This window comes from Eurosta solidaginis, chromosome 4 (genome assembly GCF_040869045.1).
Source record: "Eurosta solidaginis isolate ZX-2024a chromosome 4, ASM4086904v1, whole genome shotgun sequence".
In the NCBI taxonomy this organism is placed as follows: domain Eukaryota; kingdom Metazoa; phylum Arthropoda; class Insecta; order Diptera; family Tephritidae; genus Eurosta; species Eurosta solidaginis.
In genome coordinates this window covers 106,744,144-106,763,251 of record NC_090322.1, presented here as the reverse complement: position 1 = coordinate 106,763,251, position 19,108 = coordinate 106,744,144, and the positions used below count along the sequence as shown (strand labels likewise).

General features: G+C 43.6%; 1 protein-coding gene and 1 long non-coding RNA gene across 4 annotated transcripts in view; both read left to right on the top strand.

Annotated features, from left to right (window-relative positions):
• Rab18 (RAS oncogene family member Rab18) overlaps positions 1-19,108 on the top strand; it is a 248,239-nt gene that overhangs the window by 82,510 nt on the left and 146,621 nt on the right. Inside the window, exon 4 of one of the 3 annotated variants that reach the window (XM_067782398.1) lies at positions 5,014-17,765. The exons of the other annotated variants lie outside the window; for them this stretch is intronic. Coding sequence (XP_067638499.1) covers positions 5,014-5,112 — 99 coding nt within the window. The 3' untranslated portion in view covers positions 5,113-17,765. Of the gene's footprint in view, positions 1-5,013; positions 17,766-19,108 lie in introns of those variants that run through there. 3 annotated transcript variants of the gene reach the window in all.
• LOC137250104 (uncharacterized) lies at positions 5,373-17,765 on the top strand. The gene is made up of 2 exons (XR_010952723.1): positions 5,373-5,502; positions 5,559-17,765. It is a non-coding gene; the product is annotated as an uncharacterized lncRNA (long non-coding RNA).

The following is a 19,108-nucleotide window of genomic DNA, read 5'->3' as shown; positions in this document are numbered from 1 at the left end:
TTCAATTTGATACCCATAATGTAAAAACACATCCTAGTGTTACCCTGATCCACGTTTTGGCCCATATCTCAAGACCCTAGTCACCAATAGGTATGAAAACTACCCTGTACTAAAGAACTCATCAACAGCTTCAATTTGACACCCATAATGTAAAAACACTATCTAGGCGTTCACGGGCCCACGTTTTGGCCTATATCTCGAGACCCTAGTCACCCAGGGATATGAAAATTACCCTCTACTAAAGCACTCATCTACAGCTTTCATTTGATATCCATATTACACCCACATTCTAGAGGTTTCCGGGTCTACGTTTTGGCCTATATCTCGAGACCATAGTCACCAATAGGTATGAAAACGACCCTGTTGTAAAGCACTCATCAACAGCTTTCATTTGATATCCATATTGTATAAACATTGTCTCGGGGTATCCGTGTCCACGTTTTGGCCTATATCTCGAGACCCAAGTCACCCAGCGGTATAAAAAATAATCTGTAGTAAAGGACACATCAACGGCTTCAATTTGATACCCATAATGTAAAAACACACCCTGTTGTTACCCTGATCCACGTTTTTGCCTATATCTCGAGACCCTAGTCACCAATAGGTATGAAAACTACCCTGTACTAAAGCACTCATCAACAGCTTTCATTTGATATCCATATTGTATAAACACATTCTAGGGGTGCCTGGGTCCACGTTTTTGCCTATATCTCGAGACCCTAGTTACCAATAGGTATGAAAACTACCCTGTACTAAAGCACTCATCAACAGCTTTCATTTGATATCCATATTGTATAAACACATTCTAGGGGTGCCTATATCTCGAGACCCTAGTCACCAATAGGTATGAAAATACCCTGTACTAAAGCACTCATCAACAGCTTTCATTTGATATCCATATTGTGTAAACACATTCTAGGGGTGCCCGGGTCCACGTTTTAGCCTATATCTCGAGACCCTAGTCACCCAGGGGTACGAAAAATACCCAGTATCAAAACTCATAAACAGCTTCCATTTGATACTCATATTGTACAAACAAATCCCAGGATTACCCAGGTCCACGGTTTGATCTCAAGACCCTAGCCAGGACGAGATAAAAAGTATGCTATGTCCCTGGTTCTAAGCTGCATCTCCACCAATTTTCAGCCAAATCGGTTCATCCGTTCTTGAGTTATGCGTAGTGTAACTAACTCCACTTTCTTTTATATATATAGATATATGATTGCTATTTCCAAAAATTAAGTTGTTGTGATTAGGAAAAAAATTTTTTATATTGGTGCAGTCTTAACGCCCACCATTCATTGTACAAGTATATTTTTTTTGATGCTGTCATAATTTACAACCATAATAATAACACACTGTCTTAAAATTTTGTTTTTGGAGTTTTGCCTTAAGTATACCAATTTCAACTTTCATTTCTCATTTTCGGTAATTTTTCTTTTTTCGACAATTTTTTTTTCGACATATCGTACGGATCCCCTTAAGCCTTGATATTTTTGGCCATTAGGTCTGCATGTGGGATGCAATGCTGTTATCAGGGTAGATTTTAGGGCTCCCGTTTGCTAATAATTGATAATCTGCATACCCGCTCTAGTGTTTTGGTATACGTACTTTTTTGTGTGACAGTCTACCTAACAAGGACACCATAGTAAAGCATGGGTTTGGCAATAGCTGTAAATACCCAATGAGAGAATTTGGGTGATAGGCCCACGTGCATCCTAGCATCTTCTTGCATGCATACAGTGCCGCGGAGGCTTGTTTCGCTCTCCTTTCCTCATGGAGTTTCCACGATAACTTACTATCTAGGATGACTCGTAGATATTTTAGAAATATTTTGGTAAATTGTCAGTTTTGTGACAAGTTTGGCTACAATTCAGAACTAGGATACTAAAAAACAAAAAACTCACATTTTGAAATGTTATTAACATATCCAAATATGTAGGTAGAAACCCAAACATATTTTCACTATGAGTAAGTTATGGAAAGGCCGTCTTACCAGTTGTGTTTCCCATCATATTATTTCTCATATTACTTAACATTTGCGCGACAGCCGTGCGCAGTGTTTATTCATTGCTCTCTCTAACGACTGATCGATGGAGAGTAAGAATATGTGTGAAGCAAGTCTGGCTCAATTGAGCTTTGGCGCGCCGACCCTTGATGTATGTGAAATATTGTCTTTGCTGTTAGCTTCGCTGTTTACATGCATCTGTGGCTGCTTTTTAAAAGGGATCCCCATTTTGTTTAGCATGCAGGCCATGCGGCCTGTGTCTCGTTATTGTGGCAGTGATTATAAAGATTTCTTTCCTTGACCTTTTTAGTAGGTCCTCTGTTCTCTCTCCTTGAATCTGCTATGTATGTTTCTTTTAAATGATGTAAGTGTACGATGCATCTCGACAGCCTCCAGCAGTGCCCCTGCCCTATCAAATTCGTCTGCCTTCTCGTTGCCCCCGATGTTCCTGTGACCAGGTACGCATATGAGCGTTATGTTTGCGAAGTTAGCTGCATCTTGAAACGATTTCTTGCAGCTGCTGACGGCCTTAGACGAAGTGATGGCGGAGTTAAGCCCTATGAGCGCTGCTTGCCTATCTCAGTAAATGCCCTCCATCGAGTCTTCCGACAGGAGCGTACACGCTCTCCTATGCCCAGAACTCCCGCTTCTAAGATACCAGCAAAATTGGCTAGACGGTCAGACAGCGACACCTTAAGATGTTCGCAGAAGACACCAGCTTCCACACCGCACTCCATTTTGGAACGGTTGATGTAGACTGAAATTGCGTCCTTGCTTTGCAATCTGCCGCCCGTCCAGTCGCCTCTTGAGGGAAAGTTAACCTTATGACGCCTGCTAAAACTTAGTGATGGCGTAAGATAATCAGATGACGGAGCCATACAGGGAAGCCTCCTGAGTATACTACTGTGGCCATACTATGTATCTATCTATCCATCTTCTTAATGTTGTACTCTTTGTCCATGGCCGGCCACCATGCTATGGCTCTACATGTTAGTATCGGTCTGACGACGGCCGTATATAGCCACATCACAAGTTTGTGTCTTAGACCCCATTTTTGCTGACGGTACTCCTACATGAATAGAAGGCTATGTCAGCCTTTCGACCCTACGCTCGATATTTGATTTCCAGCTGAGCTTGCTGTCTATTTCGACGCACAGATACTTGACTTTCGTAGACAGAGTGAGGGCAGTACCATTTAGAGAGAGCGGACGAAACTGTGGTTTTTTGTCCTTGTTAGTAAACAGTATCAGCTCCGCTTTACTAGGGTTTACGTTAAGGCCGCTTTTGGCTGCCCAATCGTAAAGCCTTCGAATCGTCCCTTCTAGTATTTAACTTAAAGTCGAGGGGAACGGACCTGATACAGCAATTACGACTACGTCTGCATATGCAACTATCTTCACTCCATTTTCATTGAGCTCCAGTGGAATTTCGTTCGCGCGACAACCGACAGAAGCGGCTAGAGAACTCCCTGGGGATTTCCTCTGCTCATATGGCGGGTAGTTGTAACCTAACTCATTGATTTCGTCTGTTGGCAATCAAGGCTGTTTACACCAGCCATGTACAGGGCGTTGGTTACAGCGCTGTTTTCTATATTGTTAAAGGCTCCCTCTATATCTAAAAGGGGAGCCAGAGTGTATTCTTTGTAGTGTAGGTATCTATATGGCACCTATGAGCTCAGGGTATTCATGTAATTTAGGGTATTCATGTAATCTTCTGCCTGCTTTGAGTAAGAAAATGACTAACCGATCTTCAGCTTTGAGGAATGTAGGCTAGAGCAATGCTCGCTCTATACATCCTTCCCAGCCAAAGAACAATAGGCTCACCGAGTTTCTGGAGCATCACCGGAGTGATACCGTCAGGGCCAGGTGATTTGAAGGGGGAGAAACTATTAATAGCGAATATTATTTTTTCCCTGTTAAAGACCGAGTCTAGCAACCTGTCCGAGGAAAGCAGCGGGCGCCGCGTACTTTGGTCAGATGTGGGGTTACCGCAGTCAGGGAAATGAGTGTCCAAGAGGATGTTTCGTCCACATCCCATCCTCTCCTCTCATGAAGTGATCTTTGTGATGTTCCTTGGACATAATCTTGCTGAACCTGCTCGACTCACGGTTGTTGTTAATCGACGAGCAGAAGGATTGCCAAGACTCGGCCTTCTCTATCCTTATTGGTTTCTTGTATTTCTTGAGTGCCTCATAGTATGGTTGCCATATCATAGTTAAGAAGCATTCGTTATATAACTAACGTACTTTTCTTAGCGCCCTAAGTTCACCGTAGATTTGTTGTAAGATATTGTAAAAGCGCGCTCTAAATTATCTACCGCATCGTCCAGCTCGTGTGAGTTAGTGATAGTTAGGTTAGAATTAGCGTATTCAAGAGGTTTTGATGTTATACTAATCAGTTTGTCCCATGTCGTCCTTTGGGTTTTCTGTAGCGAATAGGAGGGTTAGATCTGAATTTATCGTATATTAAAATAAATAACTACGCCGACTGTGGAGCTTTTTTTTTAAACTTCGGAAACTAATTCGAAAAAATATCTTTAAATGTATCATAGCACGTGAAAAAAATTTGAAATTCAAAGTCATACGATTTTTTATTCCAAATTTTCGATTGCGGCGCTTTTTAAAAATTTTGGAGCTTAATGCGAATAAATATCTTATGAATATTTTGCCGACCAACGCCAGATACATCAGCCACAGTTATTTTTAAACGGCCTGACAACCACAACACAGTCTAATTACTGCCAGCTCCTCCTTGCGTAGGCGGCATTAAGTAGTCCCAAAGCGTACTAGAGTCAATAAACATATGTTCTCTTTCGGGTTTAGAATTATTGTCATTGACATTAATTCACTTCCGAAGAGAACTAATGTGAATTGACGCTAGTTCCTTTGACAATTTTACACGTCCTATTAAGTAGCATTTCATTAAATATTTATAAGACTAAATTTTGGTTGCTTTATATACCTTATCGCAATTTGGACATCTAAACATGTTCTCTTTTTTATTTAGATAGTCACAACGGACTATTACAATGCATCGCAAGTTGGGAATACTGTTGATGTAGCTGCAGAGGAGGGCGTATCGAATGCTTCAAGTTGCAGTTGTTGATTTTTAGTTCCATCGTTGGTAAATGTAAAACTCCGGTCAAAATAATAGAAATGTGTAAATTTATCGAAAATAAGGTTTCTTATTTTAATCACATAATTGTTAAATACTGTTACTTTAAGCGCGTTTAGAATAACTGTGTTGGTGTTAGTATGTCAAGCTCGTAAAGTTTTTTAAGCGATTTTTTCAGAAATTGATTGTATTACAGATGATCCAAAACAGACAAAGGGTGGAAAAGTTTTAAATTTATTAAGAAACTTTTTCAGAAGGCAATATTTTCTGACAAATTCAAATATGTTTCGCTTGTATAGCTTAAATCATGGCGGAATCAGGAAGGTAGAAGATTTACGCTATCTGAAACGGTACGGATGTTTTTTCAATGGTCAAAAGTAGGTAAAATTTTTAACCGCATAAAAAAATAGGGCTAGAAAAATAAATGTCAATTAAAGGTTTGCTTTGCAGTTTAACAGTACCACCTAACGCCAAGACAAAAGGAGATATACCCAAGCGGGTTCCCAAGGCCTTCAGGGAGTAACCTTATCGCTACAACAACAACAACAAAAGGAGATAACAAGACCCAGTGCGAGTTTATATTACTGGTGGCTTGGAACAAAAATTTGTGTTTTTTGTTCAATTTTTTTATTTCATATTTTATTATCACTGTATATAGCGCACATTTCTGCATATGCCGTTTTTATATCTCTTTTGGTTTAGAAGTGATCGAAAACTCGCAGTACTATGTAGAAGTACTCTGACAAACGGTCATGTACTTACTTCCTTATAACTGTTTTTAATCGCTGGCGAAAGTGCTTTGATTTCAATGTAAAAAATAATTACGAACCATCTACATACATACACAAATACATACTTTAGGTTCTACAATTTTATTTTCTCGACCATTGCAAAGGTAAATATTGTTTAGCTATCTCCAAAGATATTTCTGTTTTAATCTAAATATGGAATAATATAGCATTCTTAAAGAAGAAACTGGCTTGTTTGAAAAAATAGAGGCTGAGGAAGAAAACGAAGAAATTGACGCTTCCCAAGGCAGCCGGTTCTATGTACCGGAGCGACTCGGGATTTTTAACGACCAAGGGCTGTCATTTCAGTGTAACCCCCTTTAATTTGTTGTGCGTCTCCCACAAATTCTCATCCTCCCAGCAGATCCTTGCAGCGGGACTGCGCCATATTCTCCTTCTCCGGGAAGGTATGCTACGTTTGCCGGAAAATAAACTCTGTGCCTTAGCGACTGTCTTACACCCTAAAATCTTGGGTGTGATGTTCGATCAGAGTCTACATTTTGGTGAGCATGCGACCGCAATTGTACCGAAAATCCAGCGCCCTAATAAAATCCTCAAATCTCTTGCCGGCAGCACTTGGGGTAAAGACAATGAAACGCTCATTACTACTTACAAAGGGGAGGGAAACGCGGGTCACCCTAGCTCAACTTCGGTCTGGATACTGTATCAGGTTAAACTCTTAAAATAAATAAAAAAAAAAAAAGGTTAAACTCTTACCTATCCAAAATCAACCCCGACATACAAAATTTATGCCCTGCTTGCAATGTGTCCCCACATGACACCAACCATCTCTTCAATTGTAATGTGGAACCAACGCCTCTAACACCCCTTTCATTATGGTCCACCCCTGCTGAAACAGCAAGTTTCCTTGTACTCCCGTTAGAGGATATTGATGACAATTTGTGATCGGTCGCACCTATTGGATGGGGCGAAGCACTGCTACAACAACAACAACTACTTACAAAGAAATTGACCGGCCGATTGCATGCTACGCGTCCCCTATATGGTCGCCAAGCCTAAAGGTTACTCACTGGAAGAAAATACAGGCCTGCCAAAATACTGCCCTCACACCCGCTACGGGCTGTCTTCTTATGTCCCCAGAACAACACTACACAATGAAGCGAGAGTACTCCCCATTAGGGAGAGGAATGAAATGCTAAACAAACAGTTTCTGTTGAATACCTGGACATCCCTACAGACATGTGAATGATGAAGCTACACCTCCCAGGGGCTTAAGGAGTCATCTCCGTAAGCATTATGAGGAAATACAGCAACATTTCATACATTTCCCTACCGCCAAAAGCAAATTTGAATCATGTTTGAAAACAGCTATGTTGTATAAAACGGCGCAAATATTTATCACGTCGTAATGGGTTAAAAAACATGATTTTTTCCTTCACACATCAATAACATATCGCTCATTTGCTGCAACGTCGTCATAACTCAAAAATCATGACTTTTGAGTTAATAACATATAAACGTACCCATTATCATGATCTATGTTGTATAAAAAAATCTTCGTGATCAAATGAGCGATATGTACTTTCCATAAAAAATTTCACAAAATATTTCAAAAATACGACATTTGCAAAATTTTGCAAATCGACACCAGAAATAAGTTTTTTTGATCTCCTGAAAAGTTACTGAAAAACACATAACTGTTTTTGGCAGCGCAGCGCCGATATGTCCTTCTAATATGTAATACGAACTTCGACTCTCTCGAATTCTTCGACAGTTGAATTCATAATGTATTCCTTATGTCGAATAGTAAAAGATGCTAGTACTGGAGCAAGCCGGAATCACAAATTTCAAATGACTATCCCTAGCTGCAACATTCCTTTGAATGTTTTGGGGCTGGTTTTTAGAAAAAAAAACAGCAACAAAGGCAACGGTAACAATGTTTATCATATTATCTCATTGTTTTAGTGAAGTTTTTTCATAAATTAAGTATAAAATAAAATGTTTGTAGGGCTTGTTCTAGGAATGGCAATAACATTCCTCGAAAGTCTTGGGTAGCGCTGCCCAAGGGAAGCTGCAAGATTGGACATGACTACAAACAGTTTGTTTTAACAAAGACTTCTTTCAATTTTTTTTGGAACAAATGAAACATATATCGAAACATGAACAATATGAACTTAAGAGTTTGACATGCCCTAACTTATGAAATACCACACCGAAAATACCTAAATGATGAATCTCTGTTATTAAATTCAGTGAGAAACCATTGATATTAAACTAGTAGTAGGGTGTGGGGGGAGGAGTCTACTCTGAGTCCCTAGATTTGTCTGCATCATTCAGACTCCATCGCACTGCAGCGGGTTTCAAACAGAAATCCTCGCGATTAGGCAAGCCTGCAAATCACTCGAGGGCTTGAACGTAGCTGGTAAATTTTGCATCCTGTCGGATAGCCAAGCAGCGATAAAAGCGCTTTCCTCCCACACTTTAACTCAAAAGATATGTTTATGGGTTGAAAAGACTTGATCACGTGTCACAACATGCTGAAAGGCTGCTAAACATTTCCTTCGAAAATCTTTTAAAAGTCAAAACACTGTCCTTCCTACATAAATTGATACACACGAAGGAGCCTGACTATCTATATCGTAAGTCTATTTTTCTGCAATTATCAAGATCGGTGCTTCTTCTTACGCACATTTGATACCACACGCTAACCTCTGAACGCCAATTCTTTGTTACTGTAATACGTCTTTGGAACTCCCTACCTACAAATCTCTGACTCTTAAGTAATGCTATGGACTTCAAAAAAGAGCTATCATTATTTTTTAACGACTATTAAACTGGATCTCAACTTGTTTTTCAAATGTTCATTTCTAAGCTCATTTCCTTTCTCTGTGTCTTCTTTCTTTATTTGTTAAATACTATTCTATCTATAATCAGCCAAAGGTTATCATCACTACTGCTGTCTTTTAATATTTATTAATTACTTTTCTTTAGTTTTAAGATTTATATCTGAAAATACATAAATATTTAACTATTATCTGTTATATTTAATTTAATTTGATTAATTTAATTTGTTATTATAAAGGTTCAATTTTTATAGCTTATGCTATTCATGACTAGCACTGTTAAATAATTTGTCAAAATTGTTGTGCTAGGAACAAATTTTCAATTAAAATACAAAATACAAATACCCTTGGCAGTAGCCAAGGGGAATATCCAAAGCTTCTACTTGAAAAAGCACAAACAAAGTGGAATTACATCACCACCTGTGCAATATCAAAATCAATTTCGCCTATCTATGATAGAAAGAGGACGAGAAGTCTTCTGAAGAAATCCAGGGACAACACACGCAAACTGATAGCAGTCTGCACCGGTCATTGGGCAGAAGGTACGCATGCGGAAAAGATGGGCATTCCGTGTAACCCCATTTAATTTGTTGCGTTCCTCCCATAAATTGTCATCCTCCCAGCAGCTCCTTGCAGCGGGACTGCTCCATATTATCTTGCTCCGGGAAGGTATCGAACCCAATCCGGGTCCGTCTCCTGACCCCGGTCCTGAGAAATGGTTTTGCTGCATCTGCCGGAAAAGAATCTTTTCTGGGCTTGTTCCCAAAACCCGACGTCCACGTAACTTTTATAAATCTTTTGTGGCTCCTTGCTGTTCACGTCCAGGTGCGTCCCGTAGTCTACGCCTAAGCGCCCCCACTACCTTCCAGCAGCCCGCTGCTCAGCAAGCCACAACAAGTACTCGCTGCTGCTCGCGCCCCACGGCGCCAACAACTCAAACAGCTGCTACCACTCATAACTACTACCTTCGTAGTAGAGTCGGGAGCAATGCCGAGCATCAGCCCCTGCCCCCGTCTTCTTCCCCCCTCTTTTCCGGCAACAATTGTGTAGGTCAGGGAAGCAGACTCTTAGTCCCTACCTCCCTTTGCACCGTTTGCCAGCACAGAATATATACGTTTGCGACATCCGCCCAATGCAGCTCCTGCCATGGACGGTGCCACTTTCCTAGAAGTTCTGGTCTCCGCGACGGCAACCCCTCGACGGGTTTCATTGCGCCATGTTGCCAGGCCGCATACCCAAATACACCGGGTACCCCAATGCCTACCCAATTACGTCTAGTCCCAGGGCCTCAACAGCAATCGCGTTCTGGCCTTCCACAACCCAGGCGTAGTCACTTACTCCCAGAGTTACGACGTCTCCCCTATGCACTTCAGAATTCTGCAGTTAAACTGTAATGGATTAACTGGGAGGATCACGGAGATAGTCGACTTCATAGTCGGCACAACATCCGCATTGCTGCGATTCAAGAGACTAAACTCTGCATTGCAGACCTGTTCTGGGTATAATGTCCACAGAAAAGATCGCGAGAGCGGAAATGGGGGCGGCCTCGCGTTTATCATACACCACACTGTGCAATATAATATATATGTAACATTGGCATCCGACCACCTGCCTATACTTATTTCGCTCGAGCGACCCGCCGACTTCATCGTAGCAGAAAAAAGCACTTTTATTAACTTTAAAAAAGGAAAGTGGGACGAATACAAATCCTTTACAGACAGCCGCTTTGCTGCCCTCCCTATCCCAACTGATGTCCGCCAAGGGGAGCGTGCTTTCCGCAAGGTCATTGAATCCGCCTCGGCTCGTTTCATTCCCGCCGGTAGAATTCCCGAAATTCGGCCCCACTTCCCGGGGAGGCTGCAAGTTTAGCGAGAGAACGTGACCTTATAAGACAGCTCGATCCCGGCGACCTCCAAATAAGGGATATAAACCAACGCATCAGATTGCTTGTGGATGAACACAAGCGGGCGAAATGGGAGGAGCACCTAAGCGATTGTAACCTCTCTGCCGGTGTAGGTAAACTTTGGTCCACTGTAAAGTCCCTATGGAATACGTCTAGGCACATTGACAAAGTTTCCATCGCCTTTGGCGACAAAGTGCTGTCGGATGCGAAAAAATGCGAGAGCGCTTTCTGCCGACAATACATAATGCATTCTACGGTCGACAAAAATAGACGGTGGCCAACAGACGCGCACGTAAACATAAGTTCAGCGCGTCACCAATTACCATCATCGCCAAAGAGGTTGAGGATGCCATCGGTCATGCTAAACCATCCAAACCAGTGGGCCCAGACGGCGTAGCCATGCCGATGCTTAAAAGCCTAGCACATGTCTTCAACCTGCCTCTTTCCACCTTTGTCATACCCGAAAAATGGAAAATGGCCAAGGTGGTTCCGCTACTAAAGCCTGGGAAACCAGCTAACATAGGAGAGTCATATCGCCCGATATCTCTCCTACCGCCAGTAGCCAAGACGCTTGAAGCCATTTTGCTCCCCCACTTCAAAGCAAATTTGTAGCTAGCCTGTCATCAGCATTGCTTTAGAAAACTCCATAGCACCACCACCGCGCTGAATGCCATTAGCACCCAGATAAATTGTGGTTTAGCCCCACCATAGAACAGTTCTCGTAGCGCTAGACCTATCAAAAGCTTTTGATACGGTCAACCATGGCACGTTACTGCAAGACTTGAAAGGGTCTACCCTACCCCCATGTCTTAAAAGGTGGACCGCAAATTATCTGGGTGGTCGGCAGGAACCGGTGCAATTCAGAAACGAAATATTAAAGCCAAGAAGAAACAAGGGGTGCCTCAGGGTGGTGTCCTATCCCCACTTTTGTTTATTTTTTACATATCAAAACTACCTTCGCCACTAGAAGGAGTTACTATCGTTTCTTACGCCGATGGCTGCACAATAATGACCACAGGCCCGGGCCCAAAGATCGATGAGCTTTGCAACAAAATAAACGGCTACCTCCCTGATCTCTCCAGTTTTTTCGCCTCGCGAAACCTGGCATTATCACCGACTAAATCATCCGCGACCCTATTTACAACCTGGACGTCCCAAATGTCGACCATTTTGAACATCCACGTCGATGGCACTACGCTACCGACTGTCCTACACCCCAAAATCTTGGGTGTGATGTTTGATCAGGATCTACATTTTGGTGAGCACGCAGCCGCAATTGTTCCGAAAATCCAGAGCCGTAATAAAATCCTCAAATCCCTTGCTGGCAGTACTTGGGGAAAAGACAAAGAAACGCTCGCTTCCCAAGGCAGTCGGTTCTATGTACCGGAGCGACTCGGGATTTTTCCCGACCGAGGACTGTCATTTCAGTTGACCCCATCTAATTTGTTTCGTCCCTCCCACAAATTGTCATCCTCCCAGCAGCTCCTTGCAGCAGGACTGCTCCATATTCTCTTACTCAGGGAAGGCATCGAATCCAATCCGGGTCCGTCTCCTGACCCCGGTCCTGAGAAATGGTTTTGCTGCATCTGCCGGAAAAGAATCTTTTTAGGACGGTCATACTCTGTTCAGTGTGTCTCGTGCAAGGGATGGTTGCATCGGACAGGTTGTTCTGGGCTTGATCCCAAAACCCGACGTCCACGTAACTTTTATAAATCTTTTGTGGCTCCTTGCTGTTCACGCCCAAGGGCGTCCCGTAGTCTACGTCTAAGCGCCCCCACTACCTTCCAGCAGCCCCGCTGCTCAGCAAGCCACAACAAGTACCCGCTGCTGCTCGCGCCCCTCGGCGCCAACAACTCAAACAGCTGCTACCACTCATAACTACAATCTTCGTTGTAGAGTCGGAAGCAATGCTGAGCAGCAGCCTCTGCCCCCGTCTTCTCCCCCCCCCTCTTTTCCGGCAGCAATCGTATAGGTCAGGGAAACAGACTCTTAGTCCCTACCTCCGTTTGCACCGTTTGCCAGCACAGAATATATATGTTTGCGACATCCACCCAATGCAGCTCCTGCCTTGGGTGGTGCCACTTCCCTAGATGTTCTGGTCTCCGCGACGGCAACCCCCCGACGGGTTTCATCGCGCCATGTTGCCTGGCCGCAAATCCAAATCATCCGGGTACCCCAATGCTTGCCCTAGGACGCCCAGTCCTAGGGCCACAACAGCAATTGCGTCCTGGCCTTCCCCAACCCAGGCGTAGTCACCCGTCACTTACCCCCAGAGTGGCGACGTCTCCCCTTATGCACTTCAGAATTCTGCAGTTAAACTGTAATGGACTAACTGGGAAGATTACGGAGATAGTCGATTTCATGAAGCGGCACAACATCCGCATTGCTGCGATTCAAGAGACTAAACTCACAGCAAGATCTGCATTGCATACCTGCTCTGGGTATAACGTCCACAGGAAAGACCGCGAAAGCGGAAATGGAGGCGGTCTCGCGTTTATCATACACCACTCTGTGCAATATTGTATATTTGATCCTGGCATCGACCACGGGGACAATGTCTTAGAACGTCAAGGCCTATCTGTCCGGTCAGGCGATGCAAACCTAGAAATCATCAACATCTATATCCCTCCTGCCACCTGTTGCCCCAGTGGATACCGCCCTAATATCAGGGCCTTACTCACTGGCAACAATCGCATTATCTTAGGCGATTTCAATGCCCATCATGATCTATGGCATTCAAACTTGCGGGCGGACAGTAGGGGTGAGATGTTGGCGGATCAAATAGAAGAAACGACGTTCTGCACAATAAACGGAGACGCCCCCACACGTATGGTAGGAAGCTGTCACAGCTCGCCAGATATCTCAATCGTGAGCGCAGAACTCGTAAACTGCGTCAACTGGCAGCCGATGGTAACATTGGCATCCGACCACCTGCCCATACTTATTTCGCTTGAGCGTAACGCCGACTTCATCGTCACTGAAAAACGCACTTTCATAAACTTCAAAAAAGGAAAGTGGGAAGAATATAAATCCTTTACAGACAGCCGCCTAGCTGCCCTCCCTATCCCGACTGATGCCCGCCAAGGGGAGCGTTCCTTCCGTAAGGTCATTAAATCCGCCTCGGCACATTTCATTCCCGCCGGGAGAATTCCCGAAATCCGGCCCCACTTCCCGGCGGAGGCCGCAAACTTAGCGAGAGAACATGACCTTATAAGACAGCTTGACCCAGGCGACCCCCAAATAAGGGATATAAACCAACGCATCAGATTGCTTGTAGATGAACACGAGCGGGCGAAATGGGAGGAGCACCTAAGAGGTTGTAATCTCTCTACCGGTGTGGGTAAACTTTGGTCCACCGTAAAGTCCCTATCGAATCCGACTAAGCACAAAGACAAAGTTTCCATCGCCTTTGGCGACAAAGTGCTGTCGGACGCGAAAAAATGCGCGAGCGCTTTCTGCCGACAATATATAATGCATCCTACGGGCGACAAAGATAGACGGAGAGCCAATAGACGCGCACATAAACACAAATTCAGCGCGTCACCAATCACCATCACCGCTAAAGAGGTTGAGGACGCCATTGGTCGTGCTAAACCATCCAAAGCAGTGGGCCCAGACGGCATAGCCATGCCGATGCTTAAAAACCTAGGGAAAGAGGGGTTCAAATATTTAGCACATGTCTTCAATCTGTCTCTTTCCACCTTTGTCATACCTGAGAAATGGAAAATGTCCAAGGTGGTCCCGCTACTAAAGCCTGGGAAACCAGCTAACATAGGTGAGTCGTATCGTCCGATATCTCTCCTATCGCCAGTGGCAAAGACGCTTAAAGCCATTCTGCTCCCTCATTTCCAAGCAAATTTGCAGCTAGCCCCTCATCAGCATGGCTTCAGAAAACTCCATAGCACTACCACCGCGCTGAATGCCATTAGCACCCAGATAAATTGCGGTTTAAATCAATACCCCCACCATAGAACAGTACTCGTAGCGCTAGACCTATCAAAAGCTTTTGATACGGTCAACCATGGCTCGTTACTGCAGGACCTGGAAGGGTCTACCCTTCCCCCATGTCTTAAAAGGTGGACCGCAAATTATCTGGGTGGTCGGCAGGCATCGGTGCAATTTAGAAACGAAACATCAAAACCAAGGAGAATTAAACAGGGGGTGCCACAGGGTGGTGTCCTGTTTAATTTCTACATATCTAAGCTACCTTCACCACCGGAAGGAGTCACAATCGTTTCCTACGCCGATGACTGCACAATAATGGCCACAGGCCCAGGCCCAAAGATCGATGCGCTATGCAATAAAATAAACGGCTACCTCCCTGATCTCTCCAGTTTTTTCGCCTCGCGAAACCTGGCATTATCACCGGCTAAATCTTCCGCGACCTTATTTACAACATGGACGCCCCAAATGTCGACCATTTTGAACATCCACGTCGATGGCACTACGCTACCGACTGTCCGACACCCCAAAATCTTGAGTGTGACGTTTGATCAGGATCTACATTTTGGTGAGCACGCAGCCGCAATTGTTCCGAGAATTCAGAGCCGTAACAAAATCCTCAAATCCCTCGCTGGCAGTACTTGGGGAAAAGATAAAGAAACGCTCATGACTACATACAAAGCAATTAGCCAGCCGATTACGTGCTACGCGTCACCCATATGGTCGCCAAGCCTAAAAATCACCCACTGGAAGAAACTACAAGCCTGCCAAAATACTGCTCTCAGAATCGCCACGGGCTGTCTTCTTATGTCCCCAGAACACCATCTGCATAATGAGGCGAGAATACTCCCCATCAGGGAGAGAAATGAGATGCTGACCAAACAGTTCCTGTTGAATACCCAGAAACCTGGGCATCCCAACAGACATCTGATTGATGAACCAGCACCGCCTAGGGGCTTAAGGAATCATCTCCGTAAGCATTTTGAGGAAATACGGCACCTGAGAACCCAGCCGTATGAAGTGAAAAAACACAAGCAGGTCTTTGGTGAACTCCATAAACAGGCGTCGGACCTTTATGCCGGTAATTGCCCGGTGAATCCAGTACTTAACGAAAATTATCCAAAACTTGCGGAAGAGGAACGCATACTCCCCAGGGAAACGCGTGTCACTCTTGCTCAACTTAATTCTGGATACTGTAACAGGTTAAACTCTTACCTATCCAGAATCAACCCTTACATACAAAATGTATGCCCCGCTTGCAATGTGTCCCCACATGACACCAACCATCTCTTCAATTGTAATGTGGAACCAACGCCTCTAACACCCCTTTCCTTATGGTCCACCCCTGTTGAAACGGCAAGTTTCCTTGGACTCCCGTTAGAGGATATTGATGACAATTTGTGATCGGTCGCGGCTATTAGGTGGGGCGAGCATTGCTACAACAACAAAGAAACGCTCATTACCACATACAAAGCAATTGGCCAGCCGTTTGCATGCTACGCGTCCCCTATATGGTCGCCAAGCCTAAAAACTACCCACTGGAAGAAGCTACAGGCCTGCCAAAATACTGCGCTCAGAACCGCCACGGGCTGTCTTCTTATGTCCCCAGAACACCATCTACATAATGAGGCGAGAATACTCCCCATCAGGGAGAGAAATGAGATGCTAACCAAACAGTTCCTGTTGAATACCCAGAAACCTGGGCATCCCAACAGACATCTGATTGATGAGCCAGCACCGCCTAGGGACTTAAGGAGTCATCTCCGTAAGCATTTTGAGGAAATACGGCACCTGAGAACTCAGCCGTATGAAGCAAAAAAACACAAGCAGGTCCTTGGTGAACTCTACAACCAGGCGTCGGACCTTTATGCCGGGAATTGCCCGGTGAATCCAGTACTCGGGGAACAGTACCCAAAACTTGCGGAAGAGGAACGCATACTCCCCAGGGAAACCCGAGTCACTCTGGCTCAACTTCGTTCTGGGTACTGTAACGGGTTAAACTCTTACATATCCAGAGTCAACCCCGACACACAAAATGTATGCCCCGCTTGTAATGTGTCCCCACATGACACCAACCATCTCTTTAATTGTAATGTGGAACCAACGCCTCTAACACCCTTTTCATTATGGTCCACTTCTGTCGAAACAGCAAGTTTCCTTGGACTCCCGTTAGAGGATATTGATGACAATTTGTGATCGGTCGCAGCTATCAGGTGGGGCGAAACATTGCTACAACAACAACATGGGCATTCCGTATAACGGCTACTGCAGAAGCTGCAAAGATCCAGGGAGATACAGGGAGACAGTAGAACACTTTATGGGTAAATGCCCGGCTCTAGCTAGAGCCCGACTAAGGTTCCTTGGAACCCCGTTTCTAGAAGACCTCATAGGTTAATCTGTGATAGAAATCCCGAATATCCTTAATTTTATCAACAACTCTGGCTGGTTGTAGTACATTGATCGTAACATTTCGTAGGTTTTAGACGGGTTACATGACATCAAAACGGCTTTAAATAGCTACTTGGGCGACCAGGGTCGCAGCCATTTCACCTACCTACCTACCTAAACTAGTACGTTTATGTGAAAAAGTACCAGGAGTGGCATTTTTTACATGGGGTCATCATCAATGAAAAATTTTCAGATGACAGAACAAAGAAGAATTCAGAGCAAGACAACTGACGGCTTACTGCACCTGGTTATTCCACCATGGTTTAAATGATTTCAAATGTACTGCAAGAAAGCCTGCTATGTATATGAAAAGGGTGATTCGATTGGTAAGATAAAGCCAAAAAACAGTTCATAGCTACAGAGCTGAAGATAAAATGAAACCATGTTTAGAAACTTTTAGAAGAAGGTTAAGATATTATTATTTGTCTAGTAAAAATCCGCAAAAAATACTATTAAAGAAAAAATGGCACTCCATACAAACAAAATATTTTTCGCTCACCGAAGGACTGCTTTTATTTTGTGAAAGCTGCTTACAAAAGAACCGTAAGACCTGTTGAAAAAATCACAACGCAGTTGTATGTATTCTCAAAGTAACAGTATTTGACAATTATAATAAAAAAAAACTGGTTAACCTATTTAAACAGTTGCAATTTTATAAAATATATCTTATATGTAAGTCAAGTTAACATGTATTTATAGAAAATTCATAATTCGCTAGGGTATTACAATAATATAATTATAATGAAAAACGCTACATTACTTATTTTGCTCTCTTTTCAAATTTTTTTTATTAACTTTCTTCATCGCTTTCTTCAAATTTTCCGTTACAATGAAAGTAGTTTTATTAGTTTGTGCTCTTACAGCCGGCCGACCTGTCAAATTTGATCTACCTCGATTTATATATTCGTAATTAACTACCTCTAAAGCACCTTCCTTAAATTCCGATTCATTCTTAGTGGGTGGTTGTTGACACCTTCTGATAACGAGAGTCTCAATTAGTCCATCCTAAGGAAACTGCGTAAGTTGACATTTGTCACTTTCACTGTCACGTATGACATTCCTGCCGCGGTCAGAGGACTAGTATACAAGTTTCTTATCACAACATATTCACATTCTAGGTAAGTTTTTGAGGTAGTATCGTTCCGTAGGGACCGATTGAAGTCTTATTCTTATTTAGTTAGTACGTATACGATTTAAATTGCTATCCCGTCGGGACATATCTTGTTGTTGTTGTAGCGATAAGGTTGCTCCCCGAAGGCTTTTGGGAGTGTTATCGATGTGATGGTCCTTTGCCGGATACAGATCCGGTACGCTCCGGTACCACAGCACCATTAAGGTGCTAGCCCGACCATCTCGGGAACGATTTATGTGGCCACATTAAACCTTCAGGCCATCCCCTCCTTCCCCACCCGCAAGTACCATGAGGAGCTTGGGGTCGCCGGAGCCTCGTCTGTTAGTGAAACAGGATTCGTCGCGGATAGGTGAGGTTTACAATTGGGTTTGGAGAAGCTCTATATGGCGCTGGCAACCTGAAGGGTTGCGCTACACAGCCCCTTGCATCTGGTATTTTAGTCGCCTCTTACGAAAGGCCTACCCCGGGTATATTCTGACCCCCTAACCCGCTGGGGTCGGACATATCTTGTCTTGGAAATGCTCGGTAAATTCATCTACAATTATACTCTATTTTGTTTCAACACCAAAAGTAAGCATCTCTAGATATACTTTGAACAAAATATTGATGCAATACTTAACTTCATAATGAAGAATGGCGCGTTGAAATAGAATGGACGCGGCTAATAAAGCAACTTTTAGATCGAACGCATCAAGAAGATAAGACTACCGCGTGTTAAAAAGATAATAGAGGCGTCCTTTCAGGAAGAATAAGCTGAAGCAGACAGCAGTAAGTGTGAGAATCTTGAGCTGCTAGCCACCAGTAATGCGCCCACAAATTTTATCAAACCGTTCGGAGACAGACAGAAGGTCTTAAGTCTGGAGAAAACTCCTGTGAAAACGAAAACGGCAACCTGGTAGCTGATGCATAGATGATGCTTAGATTATAGAGGGAACACTTCTCTGTGCTCCTAAATAGAGCAATGGTACTT